Genomic DNA, 21466 nt, shown 5'->3' with positions numbered 1-21466 from the left:
TAAAATACGACTAAATCTGTTTAGAGGCGAGCTACAGGTGGCTGTGTTTGAAAGCTCTGTGATGTTAATGTGTCACGTACTGTAATGTGTGCACAGACATGTCAGTGTCTGTTAGCTGGAGACGTTAACTGAATGACTGCTAATATGGTCACATGTCATCATCATCAGTGACAAACCAAGAGCCCGGTGTCATTAAAATCTCTTTTTATTAAAGCCGACCAGTCTGTCCTACAAACAGGAGCCAGGATGTGATAAACTAGCAGCACTTCACAAGTAACATGTGGAAATAGGATTGTTTAAGTTATGCACGTAGTAGTTCATCTCCAAGTCACTTTAAGCTGTAAACATTTACACTTGTTCCAACATTTCAACTTTTCCAAGTTTGCCTAAAGCTTGGCCTGATAGTCTGATCAGAATGGGAGACGATCAGAGAATTGTGAAGCAGACACAGCGCCATAAAACCTGTGCTCACTACATCTGAGATGCTCCTTTGTTCCTGCACAGCAGAAAACCTCTGAAGACTGGGCCGCATCTCCCCCTGCTCTTTGAAACTGGGTTTGCTTTGCAGATGGTTCCCTGAAGCGCGTTCATTTCAGGAATGGCCGTGGCACTGCCAGTTCGGACCCACTGATGAGCAACAAGTCCCTTTGGTCAATGTACACAGTTGGATTTTGATCAAATACACACGCTGACAGCTCCCTGCTTTTCAAAATGCTGGACTTGGCGAGGAATGTGCAGCATTGGAGATTGTCCTGCTTTAATGAATAGATAACTTCGCTTGAAGGGGAAAATGTCCACTTGGACACATGAGACTGATACTTTTCTATTTGACCCCTGCCAAGTCACTTGAGAAAAGAACCTTTATGCTGGGTCAGGCTGCAAAGCCAAGGCGACAAAGCCGACATCACGGCGCTGCATGGATGAAAAGTTGAGCAGGACAGCTTTTGACCTCATTGAGCACACTGCATAACACCTTCCAAACTTTTTCTCCAACTCCCCAATGGGCTTAATGGTGAATCCACTGCATGCAATTTAAAGCTCTGAATGGGGAGCAGATAATGCAGGTGTGAAAGGACACTGAATGGAATATGATTAAAAATGGGAAAAATGTTTAATTTTCTCAATAAGCTTTAGAAAATATTCAGAGGCAGCAACGTGGTGACTTTGAAGCGTCCAATCAGTGTTTGAATAGAGGAGCAAATTAAGCGTTCTAATCGTCGTTTTCCATGTACCATCAAATGAATTACATTTCTCACTCTTACTCCAAATCAATAGCTACATAACCAAGATAAGACTTTTAATTCCTGATAAATTGGAGCCAACAGTCCTTAAACTGTCGGTGCTCTAAGTCCCCAAAATTAACTTTGCAGGTCAAATATTGAATGGAGTGTATAAACTTTGAGTAGAACTTTTGCCCAGCAAATAATAAGTTCATGTAAGTTATTATCATTCTTTATCTTTATTTTTAACAAGACAGACAGAAAGAACACATGTAGGTGTAATTTAAATCTACAGTGTGTGGTTATAATTTAAGTTAAAGACGCTCAGTTGCTATATGAAAAAAAAATATTATCGGTCCAAACAAAACTTTGCTGGAATTCCTGTACAGCTGATTTATTTTGGAAATTTAGAGATTAATTTTATTTTATTATTATAACCTAAAAACTCAAACTAGAATTAAAATTGCTGTATATCTCCTATAGGTGAGCAACAGTTTGGTGATTCTTTTCACCGATTCAAAACAGGTCAGCGCCAATTTAACCTCAATCAATGAAACAAGCTATCGATCAATGCTAATAATAGTCACTAAGACAACGTTCGGTTGCCAGGTTGTGCGCGCTCACGTGCACTGGACTGCCAGGTTAGTTGACTGTAAAAAAAAGTCCCGCTTAACTAAAAACTATTTTAACGTGCGATAACATGCACACCGCAGCATTCAGTAACGTGTGAGGAAATAAAAGACGCTACTGCGAAGGAGAGTTCCGCTAAAGAGTGGAATGAGTTGGATCCCGTCTCTCCCGTGGGCTGCGGTAAATCACGTCTGCCCCTAAGCAGGCAGATGGGCGGCTCGGCTCCACGCCGCCCGCCCCGTGGGTGTGTTTAAGGCAAATGGCCCCTGCATCCACCTGCTAGCGCCCGCCCTGCCTCCCTCCATTCACACGCAGGAGCGGCCAACTTTACCGAGGAGCGCGCGCGCTTCGCGTCTGGACCTCGCGTCGCTACCGGGACTTTGTTTCCAGCTGCCTTTTATTCCCGCACGAGATGTTTACTGTGGCCGCGCGGCGACAGCGTCTCCTCTCCCCAGATTAAACTCCACGCACGTTTTCTCCCCTCTTTGTGTTTTTTTAAACTGTCATTTTGGTGGTTGCACGCTGACTCCGGGGCCAATAACCGCGCAGTGCGCTCAGGTACAGACTCGCGGGGACCGCGCAGAGCTGCGACGGGATTTTTTTTTATATAGTTATTACTGATTTCAACGTGGAGACGAGTCTGTTGGAATTGCTTTACTCAATGACTTTCAAGGTTGGATCCGAAGTTCTATTCGGGAATCTGCCACAATAAGGTAAGACTGACTGTAAGCGTTTTATATTTAACCAGCCTCCTACATGACCTGCCTGCTCTTATTGTGAAATCTAACGATAATAACGCAATAGTCGTTTAACGTCTAATACGGCATCTTCATTCATTTTTACTATCCTCTTGTTATTCACTGAGCTTTAATCTTTAATACCACACCAGACTGTTTACAGTTCTGTCCTGCATGTGTAGCCAAAGCTGCCAGTCTGTTACACACAGAGCTGTAGTCTCAGTCTGTGTCATGTTCCAGTCAACATTTTATACATTTTGTCCTCTTTATTGAATATTTGAATAAAGTTTATAGTTTTTAATAAACTATATATAATAGGGATTTTTTTTAAATTTTCTTATTAAAAGGTAAAAATGTTTTTCTGATAAATATTCAGACATTCATCACAGAGTGAATAAACCAACAGGATTCAGGAGCTGTGTTACTGTGTCTGCAGTTAATAGTGACTACACAAATATGCTTGTGAGGCTGCCTTACATTTGTCAGACGTGTGACTTTCATAAATGCTCCCCGAACACGTGCGTTTATTTTTATGACAGGAAAAACTGCCCAGAGTGAACACGTTTAGCTCGTGTGTCTCTTTTTACAATCCTCTGTGTCGTTTGTGGGGAGCGCCTTGTTTGAGTTCATCTGCTTGTGTGAAGGACTTGGCCTCTGTCTCAGAATAAACAGCTGGATGCTTAACAAATTGCCAGTAAACAGCCGGGGTTTAAACAGCTGCTTATTGCTCATAAACCCGCTCCGAGGCTCCTCTCAAGTCCTGTCCAGAAATCTCCAGAAAGTGGAAACGCGTGGAGACGAGCTTTGTGGATTCTGGTCTGGATTCTGCTGCGTGGGCGCGTTGAAGAAATAAAAAAAAGTTGCCATTCAGTGGCCAAAAAGGGAGTCTGATGGAGATGAGGTGCAGGATGTCGGCGTGGATCACCCTGGTTTCCCTTTGGCGTCTGTTGTTGATTAACTGGAGCCTCCTTTGACGGCTGCCGCTGCATTGTCTGGGACGCCGGTCGAACCGTTCCACTTAGCGTTAGTCATCATTTACAAGCCCCCAGCGCGAAGTGAATATCGCACTTGAGTTTGCACAAGCCAGGTCTGCTGTTATCTCTGGTAAGTGTAAGAATACGGCACAACCTGGTATTAGGTGAAGCCATAATTACAGAGCAGCTCGCGCTTGTGGTGTCACGGATTAGGAATGTGTTTTGGGTGCCTGGAGAGAGCAGCAGGAGAAAAGCGCCTCTCGCTACAGCAAGCGCCCTTTCCATCACTTAGTCTCACGCTGCAAAACAAACGTAATTTCTACCAAATGTCTTAAAGCCTGGCTCCTGCCCATCGGGACTCATCGGGTCGGTGAGGCTTCCAAAGATCTGGGTGCAATCTCCGCACCTCTGTGCCGCTGCGTCGCCAGAACCCGCAGAGACGAGGCCCCTGGGAGCCGTTGACTTGACGCGTCACATAAATTAATAAACAAAAACAGACGTGTTGTGGCTGAGTTTTTTTTTTTCCAGTGTTGAAAAAGCTTTCTTCCCACATGTTTCTTTTTTTTTTTTTGCCTCCCCGCAGAGATTTGAGAGGACGAACGCTGCGCGTGCTGTTGGAGGTTCGACCATGCTGCTGGACGCTCTGTGGACGCTCCTCGCCCTCCTGGCACTGTCCGGCCTGGCTCCTGGGAACCCAGTGATCAATGACCCGCTGGCGGCGCCCCGCGTCTTCATCTCCTTCAAAGGTAGGAGCCTCCCCCTCATCCTTCACTCTCCGCTCCTCACCTGTCTCTCGCTGGTTTCTCCATCTGTGTCGGATGCTGTGGCAGTTTAGTTACTGGACCGACTGTGGCTTTTAGGGGTGTGAGGAGGAACTTGCAGCATCACCAAACTCTCCACAAACCACAAACAAATCATGCAGCGCTCTGTCTGTGCCCCCTCCTCAGACCTCCTCAGGCATCGTAATAATAACCAGATGCTCCAGGATCTATACTGTACAAACAGTTAAAACCACAAGCAGTGAGTGAGCAGATACACATGTCGTGACTATGCCTGTGTGTTTTCTGTAATTCATAGACATGACTATTGTTTTAGTCAGTTTGACGCCGTTTCTTCATCGTCACTCAGAGACGGGACCATAAGCTGCATAACTGCGCTGCCATTATGTGATTATTCCCCAGTGAGACACACAGTCTTCACGAGGCTGCGTCCGCGTTGCCACGTACAGATCAGCTGAGATGAGTTGTTGGGTTTCGAGGGGTGCGGAGGTGCAGAATGGAGACTGGGCGTTATTGAGAGCGAATTGCCAGGATCAGCCGACGTGCCTGAGGCCCGTCCAGCTCCCAGATCAGGCCTTTGATTAGCACCCAGAGAGAAGCCAAAGGGGGCGAGCGGCGGCGGCGGCAGCGGGCGCCCCGTGTTTGCTTTGCTTTTCTATTTCCCACCGCTGCCGACTACAAGTAGACTTAATTAAGTGGACTGGCACAGTTTATCGTCGAAGGCGTTTTACCGCTTTAATCAAGTAGGATTTACCACATCAGTGAGCGCACATCCAGAGCTCAGCTAGTCCTTCGTTTTCCAAATATCACGGCTGTGAGTCTGTTGTACAAAAGCAGTGTTTTTAGAAAGCTATGCAAATTGTACATGTGCGTGTGTGTGTTTTCAGTCTATAGGCTGTTCTACGAGCAGACTCACTTTTTTGTATAGGTGAATCCGTGGATGGCTGAACTCCCCTGAAATCCATTTGAAAGCAGCAGACTACAGGCGCTGTAGTCTGACAAGCAGGGTGGAAAGCTCTCCTGCTTACCTGTGTGTGTGTGTGTGTGTGTGTGTGTGTGTGTGTGTGTGTGTGTGTGTGTGTGTGTGTGTGTGTGTGTGTGTGTGTGTGTGTGTGTTTGCCTCTCCAGTCAATATGAATTTCACAGTCTACTGCCACTGCCTCTCTCCAAGGAATGCACCCCCACCACCCTCCACCCCTCCCCTCTATTCAATATTATGACTCTCTCTCCCTTAATTGCTTTTTGAGAGGCCCATGTAGTCCTTACCTTGGCAAGCGGGCTGCACTTCCCCTGGTGCATCGTGATGTTTTAAGTTTTTTTTTTTTTGCTTGAGCTGTCTGGAAAGGCGGTCTGCCTTCGAGCTGCTGCTTTAATGGAACACAGCACGATGACAAGTGTGGGCAATATGCGGGCTTCCGTGTGACTAACAGAAAGAAGGTTTTAATCATCGGCCCCTTGTTTATAATTATCGATCGTAAAAAGCAGCGCGTCACACTGTGAAGAAAACTCAAACTGCAGCTGTAAAGCCGAAGCGTCTCTATCCGCCGCGCTGAACACATGTACTGAACTGATTAACTCGGTAGCTTAGGAGCGAGGTTAAGAACCTTGACCTCCATCTGGGAGGCCCTCACTTCTCTATTATAACTGGTAGAATAAATCATGGCACCTAATTGCTTTGGTTGGTTTTCGTGTAATGTGGTCAACTTTTATGATGGGGGTAATATGGAAGAGGCCGCACGGTCTCAGCACTGATGCTATGAACTTCCACTTGTGCAGTTTTTTGGAAGGAGGCTTTTGTTTAGGCTCTGGTACTCTGCAGATACAGGGCACCGTTGGCAACCGTGAAGCGTGAATGGTCCTAATGGAAGTCAGATGAGCGACCCGGGTGTTTGGCAAAACGAGGAGGGACAGGAATGAAACCAATCTGCCATAGATAATCAATTGACATTTGAAGGCCAGCGGAGATGAGAGGACCGTCGCCATCCACCCTGAGGAGGGGAATCATGTTTACCTGGAACTGCCGGGAATCCGCTGGTTTGAGTTAACACACGCTGAAACGTAAGACCACTGTGGGCTCAAAGTGCATTAGAGAGTGGCCTTTCTTGAAAGCAAGTCAGGAACTAAATGACAGTCGATGCAAAGACTGAAGCGAGGGGCTGTGTGTGTTTAACGTGCTGATGTTTAGATGAAGAGTTTGATCTTTCAGAAGGCTGTGTGAACTGACAGGAAGTAGCCCCCTTTTTGGCGTAAACTAAAGAACAATCTTCGCGGTCATGAGGCTTGAGGCACGCTGCCTCACCCCTACCACATCCATGTGAGCACACATGAGGCCACAAAGCGCTGCCACCGCTGGCCGCAGAGCGAGACAGCTGTGGCTCCACGTTATTTCAAATATTTCTCATCTGCAGACCCCAACAGCCAGCAGCGGCGCCTATTTTTACCCCCCAGCAAAGTCTCCAGTCTATATCGGGAGCGCGCGAACGGGTGGGCGAGTGCGGTTGGGTGGGTGTCTGGTATGCACTGGCCTAGGAACCCTCCTCATTGTGATATGTGTGTTAATGCGATAACGGATGAGGATTCGATCTGAAATCATAAGGAGTGAGTCTATACAGTACAGTGAGGCGGTATCATTTTATCTGTGGGTTTGCCCTTTTACAGCCGCCTTGTCACTTGTGCGAGTAAATGTTTAAACAAAATAGATTCCAGCAGTTACTTTTGTTCTTGGCGCCATATGAATGTTATTCTCATATTGGTGATTTGGATCTTTTCTCTTAATATTGAGTGAGTGATTGGGTTTACTGTAAGGTGGTGTGCGTCCAAGCTTCTTTTTCTGCACAGTGAAGCCAAAGCAACACAACTTGAATATCTGCAAGCGATGATCGCTGGGAACCTTCTGCTCAGCTGCTTCTCTCTCTTTCTGGCACATCTGGATACCTGGAGCGCGCCGGCCCACATGCAGCCAACAACTGGTAACGTTGCATTGTTGCCAGGCCACATGTGGAAGCCATGAAACCACTGGCCCAGTCGTCTGGTGATGTTGGGCCATGACGTGTAATTACTGTTCCGGAGGGTTGAGTCCGTGTATCCCTGAGGCAGCAAAGTAGCCGCTGACAAACCAGCGAAAAGCACCGTTGCTCCAGCCACACACCCCCCCTTCACAACCGCGACACCACAGCAGCTAAGCCAGGTTATATTTAGCGTACAACTCTCCTCTCCCTCAGTAAGCACACAGCGGTCACTTGTAGCACCGCGGTTTACCGCGGAGCACACTCGTGGGGTGGTGCCGGTGGTTTCTGCTGCATGACTTCCACCGCGCGTGTGGGAGATCCGTGCCGCTCCTTTAAACCCCATGACATTCACCTTTTATGTCAGAACCTGTCCAAACCTTTAATTGCATTGTTTTCTTCTGCCTTGTCACTGTGCCGAAAAATAAAACCCAGCACCTGAATGCTGCTTCTTGCAGGTTACTTAAGTAACAGTACATGATGGATGATTCTAGTTAACTAGTCAGAGAAGCTTGTGAAACAGCGCATGAGTCTTATAACTTGAAACTAATCAGGATTGGATTGATTGGCTGCTTGTCTGTGAGCTGATGAACCTTTGCTGTGGCCTCTATTAGCTGCTAGCTGTTTGCTCATATTTACCACATTTAAGTCTGTGTTGCTGGTATTTTACTTTGCTGTGTTTTTTTTATATACATCCAACATCAATTCATGGTCTACAGTAAAAGCAAGCATGCTGCCACTGCGTAATGAGCGAATCGTATATCCTCTTACCCCAGAGCTGCCATCTATCTAATTATTATTAAACTGAAAGTGGGACACACAAAGCTCTGCATAGCTTTGCACTTAACCTGTCAGTCGTGGCCCCTCTGTGAGGTGTGTTCGTGGGACAGATGTGCGATGCTGTGATGACTGTGCTGGCATCCTTCAGCACACGGCACTAAACCTGTGTCAGCCTCTGTCGCTGCCAGTTTTTCCTCCGAATGAAAATGTGTCCGCGGCGTCGACAGCCTTCCGGCACGGATGCGGGTGCAGCTCTCGGACTATCTGTTTTATTCTCTTGTTTCCTTGCTTGTTCGATACATAGGCCCGTCTTTGTGATGGCCCATGAATAGGTTCCTTGTGTGGTGAGGGTTGTACGATATGACGCTTGGCACCTTGCTCTACCTGACTCTCATGCCATACGGCCGCAAGGTTGTAAGGTCTAATGCTGGCTGCTTGGGTGGTCCTAATGGTGTGTGTGTGTGTGTATGTGTGTGAGTGAGTGTGTGATGCAGTTCTCTCCTCTTTTTCGCGTTGCCTACTCGTCTCTCTTGCCGTGTGGGATTCTTGCCATAGCGGCGTAGGTTTTAACGTCAACAGTGCAGTCTTCTCTCTCTGGCCAGGGTTTCACCTGTAGAACAGCCTGCGTCGGGTTACCGGTTCCACCACCGTCTGGCCTCTAGTGAAACCGAGACCGCGTCTCAGTTCTCCGTAGCACTGAGGACCCAGTGTTTTCTGTCCATCTTGTCTTACACGGGCATGTTGCTGCATCTGTTGCTCCCCACCCCTCAACTTCGCTTCAGCAGTCTGGAAAATACCCACCCAGTTACTTTCTCCTCTCCGGTGCCGCACTGTGTTCAGCTTTTCTCCTCAGCTGATGCAATTATGTCTTTTGCGGCTATGCAGAATATGTGCGCTGATGTTGGTGCTGTGAACGATCCCACATGTTAAAACATTGTCCAATTTTGTTATTCCTCGTCATGTCCAAAGCTTCTAGGGCAACGTTTTCCACACTCTGGCAGCTGGAGGCCAGTCAGTCACATCGTAAGAGCTCTGCCAGATGCGATTCCCTAATAAAACTTCTGTGAAAAAGTTGTCAGTCACTGTGTGTCGTTATCGCTGCCCCTATCCCTTATCCTTAACCATGTTGTCTAATGAGGATGTGACCTGTGGTATAAACCTCACAGGCAGCAAAGGTTCCTCTGAGATCGTGAATGGGTTTCTTGTGTGCTTTCAAGCTGCAAACCTGGTCGTCTTTCTAGGTGGCATAATTAAGACTTCCTGTGGGATTTGGTGTCTTTTCTCACCTGTGAAAACAGGCCATTAATGGATACTGGTTAAACAGGTTGAGGACTCAGCCTGGCTTTGTCTTTGCACTTTGAACACTGTATATTCTTAGCGCTCGTGTTTCTCTTGCGGCAGATTAAGGTGTCAGGTAGAATAATGGTCCAGATGGATTAGACACGTCCGTGGTTCCAGCTCAAGGCTGTGCCCGAGTTTCATAAAGGCTTAGGAAGCGATGAAGCGATATCGCCTGAATTTGTGTCAAAAAAAAGAGAAAAAGTTTGTATAGATGAGTGTGAGGGACAATATACAGTAATTCAATGTTGCCTTTGTCATCTGAATACAGGTGTGATTTTACACTCCTCATCACTCACAGACAAGCTGTGTTTTGTTAGATCCCCTGTGTTCAGACCGGGGATTGTTCTTCATATTTGGTGCACGATATTCAAGTTTCAGGTCCTCGGCTGTCGGTAACAGCCAGTCTGTCAATAGAACTCTGCAAACCGCCTTCCCTACAACCTCAACCTCTGCAGGTTCCCTTTGTTTTCTTATGGTTAGGAAGTGGTTGCATTGCTGAGTCACTCCTTCTTTGTGGTTGTAGGCTTTAAAGAAATAAGAAACAGTTGTCTTAATCGCATCCACTCATGGCTTTTGTGCACATTAATTGCTGGCTAAAGGCTGGTTTTCCTCTTCCTGTCAAACATTATTAATGTTTTGCTTATGTGACAGTTGTGTAGTCTGAGGACAACAGAACCTTGTACAGTAGTTCTTTGCTTTAGCTTGTGGATAAAACATTGATTCTGGACTTACAGTATTGGATGTGCCTCTGGTAAGACTCAACACTGACAATCTATTAAGAAGAATTTAAAAAATAACACATGATCTTGTACCTCACCTATCTAAAAGCCCGTTTCCATGCTTGCGTAGATTCCTGATGGCGTTAAGTATACGGGAGTTTCTCATTAAGGTCAAGTGGGAGGGTGTGATCCTGACTGAAGAGGTCAAGGCCACTGCCCCCACCTATGATCTACAACCTCAAAACCATTTCTCACCCTCTGTCAGTGGGAGATCGGGTTTCAGATGTGTCTCATTTCCCTTCCCTTCCACTGATCTGTAAACTGTAACCGGTGATGTGACCTGTCCTCTCTAGGGCCTGAAGCAAATACACTGTGACTGAAAGTGTGCACTGAACTCCAACCTCTAACCTATAGTTACTGTTTAAAGCTCAATCTTCCGAGATCAGTTTTTAATAGTAGCTTTGACAAATAATGTTTTGAATGTGACATGAGCATGATAAGTGTCCTGTGTTCAGATTCTTAAGTCAACGCTCTTCTAACCCACATAATTAGTGGATGGATGAAGAACCATGTAACCTAAGCATGAAGCTAGTACGAGTAAACACTCAACTAACGTACAAGTACAGTACATCTGATGCAAAATGAATCCTGAAAAGCAACTTTGCTGGCTTTCATCAGGATCCCAGTAGAGGCAGCAGAACTGCTGATTACAAAAGTTACACAAACATTAGGTGATGCCGACGATGGTGAGGTAATCTGCTGACATGTGGATTAACTACGGCTGCTTAGTGTGCAGGAACAGAACGCATGCGTCAGCTAAACGAGCTGCTCATCTGCAGCGCGTCCACGCACCACTTGTCTGGTTGCTGTTAGCCTGTGGATGCCGGCTGCATTGATTAGGCTCCAATCAAACTGAACCAGAGGTTGACTGGAGCCAGACCTGGAGCGTGTCAGCGTTATGTTACACAAAGCAGACCCCCGGACACGGCATTAGAACCGCTCTACTCAATGAAACGGGAAGAACCGAAATTCAGAAGCTGCCGCTCTGCATTTTAGCCCAGGTTGTGCTTTGCATCGAGCCGTGTGCGTAAGGTTTTTTAGCAGACCAGAGGAAAAGTAGTTTGCAGAAACAGGATTACGTATCGATCGCAGCTTTAGAGTTCGCTCAGCCATGTTGAGACTAATAAATTGCAGTCAGCTTTTCACCCAAACCTCCCATCCAATCCTCCCACCTCCTGATGTGGTCAGTGATGAGGTCGCCCACCATTTCACTTCCATAAGGGGAAATGTGGCTGTTTCAAATGACACACTGAAGGGTTTAGCCCATGAGGGCACTCTGGGATAATACAATGCAGGCGCTTTGATGCCTTTGTCGTGGGTCGGTTTTGAAATGCTGATTTGGAGGTTTCCCTATTGCCGCCTCCCGCCTGTTGGTACTGTAGGTGTTAATTGCAATGTGTGGGGACGGACGTTGACATCCATTGAGGCCAGGGGCAAAAGTGACCCCCTTACCCCCGCCCACGCCTCCACAGGCCGTTTTTGTCAGCGACGCATCCTTTGTGGCCCCCTCCTGTGGCGGTGCCTCCTCTTGATTGGGGAAGGAGCATAAAAAAGGAACCCTGGCATGCAGCTCCCTTCAGTTCCCCTTGTTGTTGTTGTTGTTTGCCGTCGCCCACACACTCTTCCCCCTGTGAAGGTCCTATGGCTGCATGGGCGTTTGTGTAGGTTTGCCTCTTATTCAGAGAAGTTCATTCACGTTCTGGGAGACCTGGGGGTGGGCGTCAAAACTGGCATCAGGCCTTTTTGTCAATGAATGCGGCCTGCAGCATCCCGCAGGTTTTCCTCTGTGATGCCTATAGATTCCTCAGCCCCAGGTCCAAGGAAGCCGCAAAGGGACGACAGCGGTTTACAATGGAGGTGAAAAATGAGGTCCTTGGATTGGGGAGAAAATGAAAGTCAAGAAGAGCAAAGGGGGTTGTTTACATCGACCACGCCAACCTGGAGTTCTGCCAAACCCATAGTGGGAGACGTGTCGCAATATAAGAGCGCAGAGGCTTGAAATGATCGGAGGGGGGGGGATTACAAAACTATACAAATTTCCTAATGCTGCATTTGTTCAATCGCTTCCTGGTTCCGTCACCTCAGCGCTCGTCTGAACGAGACGTACACGCTCTTGAGCTCTGCGAGTCATCTCATTGTTTTGTAAATCTTCAGATGAGAGCAGGGGGTGTTACCGTGAGTGCTTAAGTCCCTGTTTGACTTCTTAACTCAGTTGCTTGTTTTTGGGCTTAGGCCCTCAAAGGAGGGTTAATGAATACTTTATTGCCACTTTACTGTGTGGATCTTAGTGGCTGTATTTAATTTCCCCCCCAGGGGAGTCCTGTGGCGTTTCCCAGAGTTTCGGTACAACCTACTTTGCATTTCCTTTCTGTGAGAAGACAAACAGGCCCAGAGTCCACGACGAGGCCGACTGATGGAGAGAGGGCGAGACAGAGAAAGAGGGGCAGCCTAGGATTTCACTCCTACTTGTTTCCCTCCAAGCTCTGAATCAGTCCAAGGTGTCTCTGAGGGGCTACATTTTGGATCGAGTTTTATCCCACTTGTCTTCTCCCACCATCCCAGTTTTGACATGCTTATGTTTCATCTTCCAGGGAGGAAATAAAAGACAGACAGTCAGGGTAAAATGGAGTTGCAGAAAAGTGTTGAGGCGTTTGTTGGAGGAGCTTTCCAGGTGTGGAAAGTTGCACACGCAGAGAAAGTCATTAGTTGTAGACGGGTGTATGCCTCCATGTCAGTCATACTCTTCTGCTCTTTTGCTTTTATAGCTATAACAAACTTTCATGAAGTCCACTTCAGGTGTAGTGGCTGACGTCATTGACCACCAGCTTGTGACTTTTTGGGTGAGGCTTTGTTGAGCTAATGCAGCTCAACTGTGACAAGTGTTTGATTCTTAACAGCCAACAATTAAGTCCGTCACAGCGGACTAACAGAAATGTGTCCCAGCACTAGACCCCATGACAAGGAAGAGCTTTAAAATAGAGCCAGAAAAAAAGCCAAGCCATGTTAATGTTAAAAAAAAAACAGCAAAATGAGCAGCTGCGCATAAGGAGGCCTTCCTGATTTACTAAATCTGGAAGCAGCACTGAGGAGACATAATTGATCTCAACTAATTAGCAGTGGAGAGATACGGCGAGGTGAGATGTGGCGCTTTTAATGACACACTGAGGGGTTGGAATGCACTGTGGACTTAACTCTTCGGTGGCTGTGCAGAGGCCGACGGCCCAGTGCGAAGCTAAGTCGCGTGTTTGTGTTTGTTGGTTGATCTCCAAGGCACCTGGGCTGCAGCGGAGTGTGTGGAAACTGTCTGACATAACGTGTTTTGGAGATGTCTGGGTTTCCAAATGCTTTTTTTTTCTTTTGGGGGCAGACGGTCCTTATGACACTTGTTGCATGTGAGAAACAATAAGTGTGATTTTAAAAACCTTGCTGGCTGGAGGGGAAACGCCTGTAGCAATGAGTCTCTGCACCGCCGGACCGAACTTCTGTCCTTTTACGCTGCTCCAGTTCTCTCCCTTAGCAACATGCTTTGGCTGCTTGGCAATGGGCTGCCTCCTGAGATGTCAAGAAACTTCACTTTCATGCGTTAATCGGGGGGGGGGAGTCTGAACTGGCACTGAAAAGAACTGTCAGGACCGCGGACAATTGCTGACACACCTGATACTTTAACTGTCAAAAAGTTTCCTCTCCTTTCAAATTCTCCATTATAATTAGTAAGTTAAGGTTTTTGTGATGGGTACTTTCAAGTGATATTAAATGGGCGTTAACATGTCTGCATGACTCATGTAAAAGTACTGTGAATAATATAAAATTATCTAATTTGATTAAATGCTGTTTCCTGTGCAGACAGCGAGTTGTATGACTGTACCAGGACGCCTTTTATTTCATTACTCTCCTTTAATGTGATACCCGATTGATTTAATCTCTCGCTACAATTAGGGGGCGGCCGGAGCTAAACGGATAGATGCTTTGAAGGTAAGTGCTATCGTTAAACGCTCCGTTTCAGCAGGAGCCGAAGCCGCTTCCTCCATCCCTCACATGCTTGTTAGGAAATAAAAAGGCCTCGAGGTTGATTGCGATAAATATTGGCTGAAAAAAAAAAACGGGCCCTTGCCAGCCATTTATCACTGGTAACCTCACCGGGCTGTTCACCAAGTGGGATATGTATGACTTATATCTCGCCTTCACGTCAGGAAATAAAAACACTGCTGCTATAAAACCACATCCTGGGAATTCAGTAAAGTGAATATACACTTTATGCACATGAAGACTTTTTAACCCATTGCTTAAATGCACATTTCCAGAGCCTCTTGCTCATACTAAAGCACCTTCAACTCCCTTAACTCCAGATGACACCCACTTTAGATTCCACTGAACTGTACGAATGAACTCTGCAGCTTCACTGCACAGTAGCAACCGGACATCGGCGGCTGTTTTAAGTTTTAAAGCTAGGACTTAGCATTAGCATCAGGTTTCAAGCTTGCGTGTTCAGTAAATAAATGAAAACCTGATTGTGAGAACACAAATAGCCTGTGGTTTGGAAAGCACTTACCTAACACAGTACACGATTCGCAGAAAATGGGCTCAAACATGCAAAAGCTCTGGCATGACCCATAATAACGCTGCACACCAGTTAATCTCCACCGTTTCTAGTGGCGCTACACCGCAATTAATCATATCATATTGCCAAATATTTTCTTTCGCTGCGAACGCTCTCTGGCCGCGATACAAGCCATACATCTGCGATGACTGCTCCTCATTCTCCATACACACCCGCCCGAGGAAACGGATTACAGTACGCTCCCCTCGCGCCCAGCTTTCGGGAGAGCTCTGTTTTGACTTGTCTCGCATAATTGCCGCGTCAATTAAAATGTTTTTCAGAATCATCACGCAGGCGGGGCGGAGGCCGAGGGAGCCCGTGCGAGGCTCGGTCTTGTTCGCAGCTGTGCTGCGCCTGCAGTTTTTGATGCGGGGAGAATGAGGCTGGGGACCAAAACGCAGCCAAGCGCTGGTGTTTGGTGTGCGTGTTGGTTTTTTCAGATCGCATTAACATATTACTCTGAAGTATCAGGAACTGTGAGGGGCCTTTGCCGGGATGCAAATGCCAAAAGATCACTTGGGTGTTTTTTTTTTTTTTTTTTTAGGAAAATATCAGAGATAGAACATTTTGAAGCAAATTGATAGCGAAGTGAATACATTAAGTCTCATAATTACAGGAAAATCATTTGGCAGTCAACTTACTTGGTTCCGTCTTTTTAAACATTCCGTAAGATTTGAATTTTAAAACCATGTCTGTCTGTGCTTCTACTGTTCCTCTATGGGGCCAACGATAACATGCCATATTAAGTGCTAACACATTGGAGACAACTTTGTTCTGTTTGGCAAAGTTTAACTAATCTATTAACGTTGTCTTTTGGGACTTGAATGATTTGTCCCAAGCGAACTTCATACTAATGGTTAATTACTGGGTGCTACGGGGCCATAAAGGACTGTGAGAATGAGACGCGGTTCAGACTGGACCTGTCTGTGTAGCTAACTGAGGTTACATGCAGATTTGGTTGAAGTTGCAGATGGTTGAATGCAGGCTTCTTTCACCTGACTAAACCACAGATACTGTATAGCAGCAACACTATCCAGCAACACTCACTGCATCGACCATGTGAATGTCTACAAGTTCAGATAGTTGCATATTTCAACAATAACCTCAATGGAAACATTTCCAGGACAGAAATACGCTTTTTAAAACTAAACAGTCTAGTATTTTGACCCTTCAATTCAAGCCCCGTGGGAGCAGTGCCGGGCTGTGACGCAGTGCAAATTGTAAATATCACAAAGTATTTATTATTATTACTAGTTCATCCATATCATCCAATAATATTTAATTTCTAAATTTAGCTATTTTTCCGCTGTGTGTGTGTGTTCTAGCAGACACAGAGACACAGACTCGCAGGACGTGAGTCAGCTCGGCCATTCTCAGACGTGCGTGGTCCTAGATCGCTTCACTGGAGAAGAACTCCACAAGACATAGACCTAAAAAATGCCCAACCTGACCAAGCAGTGGATTATTTTCACCACCTGCGCATCTGCATATGCTTGTTCTCCCTAATCCATCCATTGTCCAACCAACTGTAAGCTCGGCGGATCGCATTTACCTTCTCGCCTCAAACTGGAACAGAGTTGAACTATTGGCATTTATCACACTACAGTAAAATGCCTTCCCTCTACAACTCGATTTGTCATTTCTGGCTCAGTGCAACATACATAAATGCCACATACAGCAATGAGAAACTTGGCTTCAACGCGTCTTCTCCTCCACACACCATCTACTGTAAGAATTCATTCTGGACAAAAGCTGCATTTTAGCCATTTTGCACTCCACACTGTCAACCGCCTCTGTAGCTCATTACCTGCTGCCAGAACTCCTCAAGCGGAAGGCTGAGGGGTCACAGACTAGGATATCCTGGCTGTCAGTCAAACCCAGGACTGTCAGGTTTGTCTCGCTGTGGTGGATTTAAACCCAAGTGGGGAAAGACTTGGCTGGTCATTAAAATCTCTCAGGAGGGCCAAGTTTTGATTTTTTGAAGAGCGGTGTATTTCCACAGCTGTCAGGCTGCCTGTGTATGTGCTGCCATGTGCAGATGTGTCACCTCAGGCAGGGCTGAGTAGAGAAAGACAGGTTTCCTCTGGATTAATGAGGAAGAGGGATTATAATGCGGGGGGCAGATGAGGAGGTGTGGGCGAGGTGTGATCAGCTCCTTAGCCTTTTTTTTTTGTTTGTTTTGAAAGTGTTTTTCTTTTAGCAGTGTCCCTCAGGCTTGTGTTCCACGCTGACCTCGCAGGTCGCATGGAATTAACATGGCAGCTAGTGGAGGGCTGCAGGGGAATCTGATTAAACCAGAGCTTTCTTAAAGTCGGGCCCGCTGTATAATTTAGAGCGGTTTTAAGAAAAGGATGAGGATTTCTTTCAAAATAAGTCTCAAACACTTTTTACCCCATATATCTTTTGCGAAACCTGTGATACTGTGTTTTTCGCCTTCTGCTTGTAGCCTCGCTGGTACCTGCCGCCGGGGAACGCCGGCCTGCTGAGTGACATGCATTGCAGTACAGTGAGCTTGTTTGCTCCATTTAGACTTTTCATTTTGTCTCCTCTTTTCCCCCACAGCCGTCTCCTCCCCTGCCGCTCGCCTGTCATGCCAGTCTCAAAAGTTATAAATGACTGAGGATTTGGGAGCCTTTCATGGGTATGTGCAGGGGAGTCCCTTTTGTGAGCTTGAAATGTTTGGGGTCAAAGCAAGGCTATCATGCACCCAGAAGAATTATGGATGTGTGAAGTGCGAGTTTGTTATTGAAATGATAAAAGGAAATCCTAGTGGGACAATGTATCAAGCAATCCAACAAAGGCAGAGTTGCTCTTAAAGAGAGTTTGGACATGTCAAATAAAAGGAGAGCGTTTTCAGAAAGGTCTGATTCTTTTATACCTGGCTGTAGTGTAAAACCACTGGAGAACAGCGCTGACCTCTAAATGCACTCTGGGAGATTTTAGGCTATGTCAGACCATTAGTGGAGATAAGGTTGGCAGAGACGGAGAAGCTCAGATCAGTGAGCCATTATGGTTTAGTTGAGAGTCCGAGATGCAGATGCTGCTAGAGCAGGCCTCCTACGGTCAAGGCTTAGCTTAGCACTGACTACAAACTGTAGTACGGTCGTCCTGGTAGAAAACCCCTGGCAGGATTTACTCTGGATTAGCATCTGATTCCATGTCAAATATGCAATCCAGGAATAACGTGGCGTCAGTCCTTTCCTTTTTGTCAGGATGATGATTATTCTCTCATATTAAGTGGATTTAGCTTCACATTTCAACAACAGCCTGGTAAAAAGATAAATCCTCACCTGAAGGAATACTGTACATGGCTACAGTAAATGCTTTTTGAGTTGATTTGGATTATTTCAATCTATGTGTGATCTGCACAAATTTTGCTCAAGTCATTGATTCGTCGCCATCACCAAAATATTGGCGATGTCGCAAATGGATTTTATCCCCTGCAAATAAATTTGGCTTACCTGGGTGTTTGATCCAGATTTTTTTGTGTTAGCTCTCCCCCTATTCCACTTCTTCTGAGCGATGTGTTCCTTCATTGTCACATTTTACCACCACAACCTTTAGAATCTTCAAAAACGAACCCTGGCATGGTAATACATAATAATTATTTGTTATGGGGAGGACATTTGTTGCCTGCTACAAACTTTCCCAACTGTCATGACATTGGTGAGCTCACATTGTGACTGTTGGGGGGGAAAAGAAAGAACATTTATGACTTACACAGTAGTATTTTTGTGAATTGGGTGAACATTCATATTGCCACATCTGTTGAACATGGTGAACGGCCTCCTCCCCCCACCCGTCATATCCTCCTGGCCCGAGGTCCATTCCTCCTCCTAATTGTCACTCCTCCGTGTTATTCCCACTACGTTTTGGCTGATATTGATCAAACTTGAAAGGGGAGCCCTTAAGTGAATGTATAAAAAGTCCTGGTAATCAATGATTGACAGTTGGCATTTCTCTCATCAAGGTCACTTTGCCAATTCCAGAGCGCGGACGAGCCGCAGGGCAATCAAGTGATGAGTGAGAAAGCCGGTTTGTGTTGTCTCTTCAGATTGTGCCGCACCGGAGGGAGGTCGAGCTGAGAGAACGAATTTCAATCACGGCGGCGCTTCAGCTCCAGTGGGTCGACAGAACGCGGCTGAAAGGAGGAAAAATCGATCTCTTCGCCACTAACATCTCTTGCTGATATAATGCTGCTGGGACGAGCTGTCATTACAGCTCACGCAGGTCAACTGGAAGACGGCCGTAGTGCTACAGTCAGTCAGAGCTAGCGCATCACAGGCTGTCTGGTATCTGCTTCTTGTAACCTAATATACTGCATATATACGGCACATTAATGAGGAGAAGGTGTACAGATCTGTAACCAGAGCTAAAGGAAACACAACCTGTAGAGTCACATTTCTCTTTATGTCACAGTTTAATGTAGTGAGGTCATTTAAATGTGTTTTGACAAGCACGTTTCCTTGAAAATAATGAAAATAAAAGTTGGCCACTAAACGAAATAGCCAAGACCCATCAAGTTCACCTCCTGCCCGTTTTGCGGTTATAATGTACGACTGTATTGCTTCTGACACAGGCAGGAGAGGTTTGCTCACACACGCCCTAGTTTTCCGTTGCTTCCAATCTGACTGGGAATATGAGGGGAAAATGAGCGTCCTCTGGCTGAGCGAGAGTGTGCATGATGGTAGAAAGATGCCACACCATAGCTCACTTTACTATGGAGCAATGGACACACACATGCAAACCATGTGCAGTAAAACCTCTGTGATGAACGCAGGCTCGCCCGCCTCTGCCTCACCAGCCTCACCCGCCTCACCCGCCCCGTCTGCTCCCCTCTCTGTCCAGCTCCTGCAGGTATCAGACCGATTTTATCACTCCGTTAGCTGCAGACAGATTACCAGTGACAAACTGGGATGGCTAAATCGGCTTGTTAAACTCAGTGACCCTGCGAACCGCCGCCCGTTCAGGCCACTATCTCCTTAACACCACTTTACATGGGTGTAGTTCACGGTCGGCCAAAACAGATAAGGTTGTGAGGAAGAATCTACTTAAAGACTGATATGATGCAATGTTATACAATTATACAGCAAATTCATTTGTTGAACAGGGGAAATTTGCAAATCTGCACATCTGCACATGTGCAGGTGTTGTGTTCAGGATCACCTTTAGGGATGGACTCTTACATTGCTCAGGTTTGGGCGTTTACATAAACATGACCTAAAGCCCCAGAAACCTCATTCGGTGAGTTGAGGACATCTCATACCAGATTTATCTCCTGTGTCTTAAGGGAACCTATTATCTCGCTCTAACTCAGAAAGAGGATAAGAGTTCAGAGCCTCTTTAAAACTACCATGGTGTAGGACTAGCAGGCTTAAAGCATCCGACAGCACAATGTAAACTGGGCCTTCTGCTCTGACACCGACCAAACCGTGCCGCTTCAGAGGAAGCTCTGTTCTATAGTATGTGCGTTCGTATTAGATGTTCTAATTGTCATTTAATTATTTAACCTGTGGCAGTTGGGTTTCCAAGATTCACACAGACGGCTTTAGCCCCGTGTTTCTTCATTCCAGTGGCTCATGCTCATCCGTGTTGGTCTTTCTCCGGCTGATGAGGCAGCAGCCAAAAGCACAAAGGTGTTTAGAAAAGGCTAATCGCCTTCATTTCAGACGAGTGCCTCCTAAAAAGAGAAAGAAAGTGATGAGGCGAAATGTAGTGACGCTGCTGACATACACGTGAAAAACGGGATTCGTCCTCTAATCCCACTTCCCGTCCCCAAGGCCTGGGAATGGGAGTCCCATCGGAAGTCTGTTGGTCATCCGCCTCTGTTCAAAGGGGACACGGGTGCCGGCGGTGTCTCGTCATCGCCCCCACACTCGCACGCATTATCACCCTCACATTACGTTTGCACCAGTGACCGATGAAGATCCCCACATGGCAAATGAGCCGATTTTAAAAAAAACTTCTCCTTCACCCCCCCACTACTGCTAAATAGGAAGATAAGCTGGTGTGGCGTCGTGTGCAGACACCCAGTGGGAAGGACCAGCAGGAGTCTGGGAGGGAAAAAACCTGGAGAAGAGCCACAATGGTTGCTGTCACAATCTGTCCGGCCTTCCTGTCATTCTCAGGAAGAGGCTGGAACAACTGGCCTCCCACACTGTGACCCCACACTGCTTTAACAAATAAGGCATTCATAACCACAAGGCATGATGGTTGCTCGCTGGTGTCACATATATTAGGTTGCCCATGTCCTGTGTCTCCTCCATTGTAAATCTTTCAGGATGTACCTGAAAGACGCAGACGCGTATTGTCACAAGGAGACATTTTTTTGCTGCCTCGCATAGTTTTCTCCGTTGGGGGCAGGCGGCTGTTGAGAAAGGCCCCGTTGTTTTAAAGCCACAGCTTTCAAGGAGTTGCTCCACGGATGGAAAATAAAACTTTGCGCTGCTCCTGACGTGAACGTAATCACAAAGACGTGAAGTGAAAAGCTCAGCAGGAAGTGAGACTGTGGCGGCTCCAACCTGCAGGTGTCCCACCAACAGTGTCACAAAGCTTGACATTTCATAATATTTATCATCTGTCATCATAAAAGCTAATGTTTTTCCCTGAGGAGATTCTTGTGGA

At 46.4% G+C, this 21466-nt stretch overlaps 1 protein-coding gene across 4 annotated transcripts in view; it reads left to right on the top strand.

Moving 5' to 3' along the window:
- Positions 1-2099: 2099 nt before the first annotated feature.
- The window catches only part of sema3fb (sema domain, immunoglobulin domain (Ig), short basic domain, secreted, (semaphorin) 3Fb), a 41292-nt gene continuing 21925 nt past the window's right edge, over positions 2100-21466 (top strand). Inside the window, exons 1-2 of one of the 4 annotated variants that reach the window (XM_029150799.3) lie at positions 2100-2563; positions 4145-4307. In XM_029150799.3, coding sequence (XP_029006632.1) covers positions 4190-4307 — 118 coding nt within the window. In that variant the 5' untranslated portion in view covers positions 2100-2563; positions 4145-4189. The remainder of the gene's footprint in view (positions 2564-4144; positions 4308-21466) is intronic. The other 3 variants (XM_029150797.3, XM_055508945.1, XM_055508944.1) reach the window with 3 other exon arrangements.

The sequence above is a fragment of the Betta splendens genome, chromosome 5 (assembly GCF_900634795.4).
Source record: "Betta splendens chromosome 5, fBetSpl5.4, whole genome shotgun sequence".
Lineage (NCBI taxonomy): Eukaryota > Metazoa > Chordata > Actinopteri > Anabantiformes > Osphronemidae > Betta > Betta splendens.
This window is presented reverse-complemented; position numbering and strand designations above follow the sequence as displayed.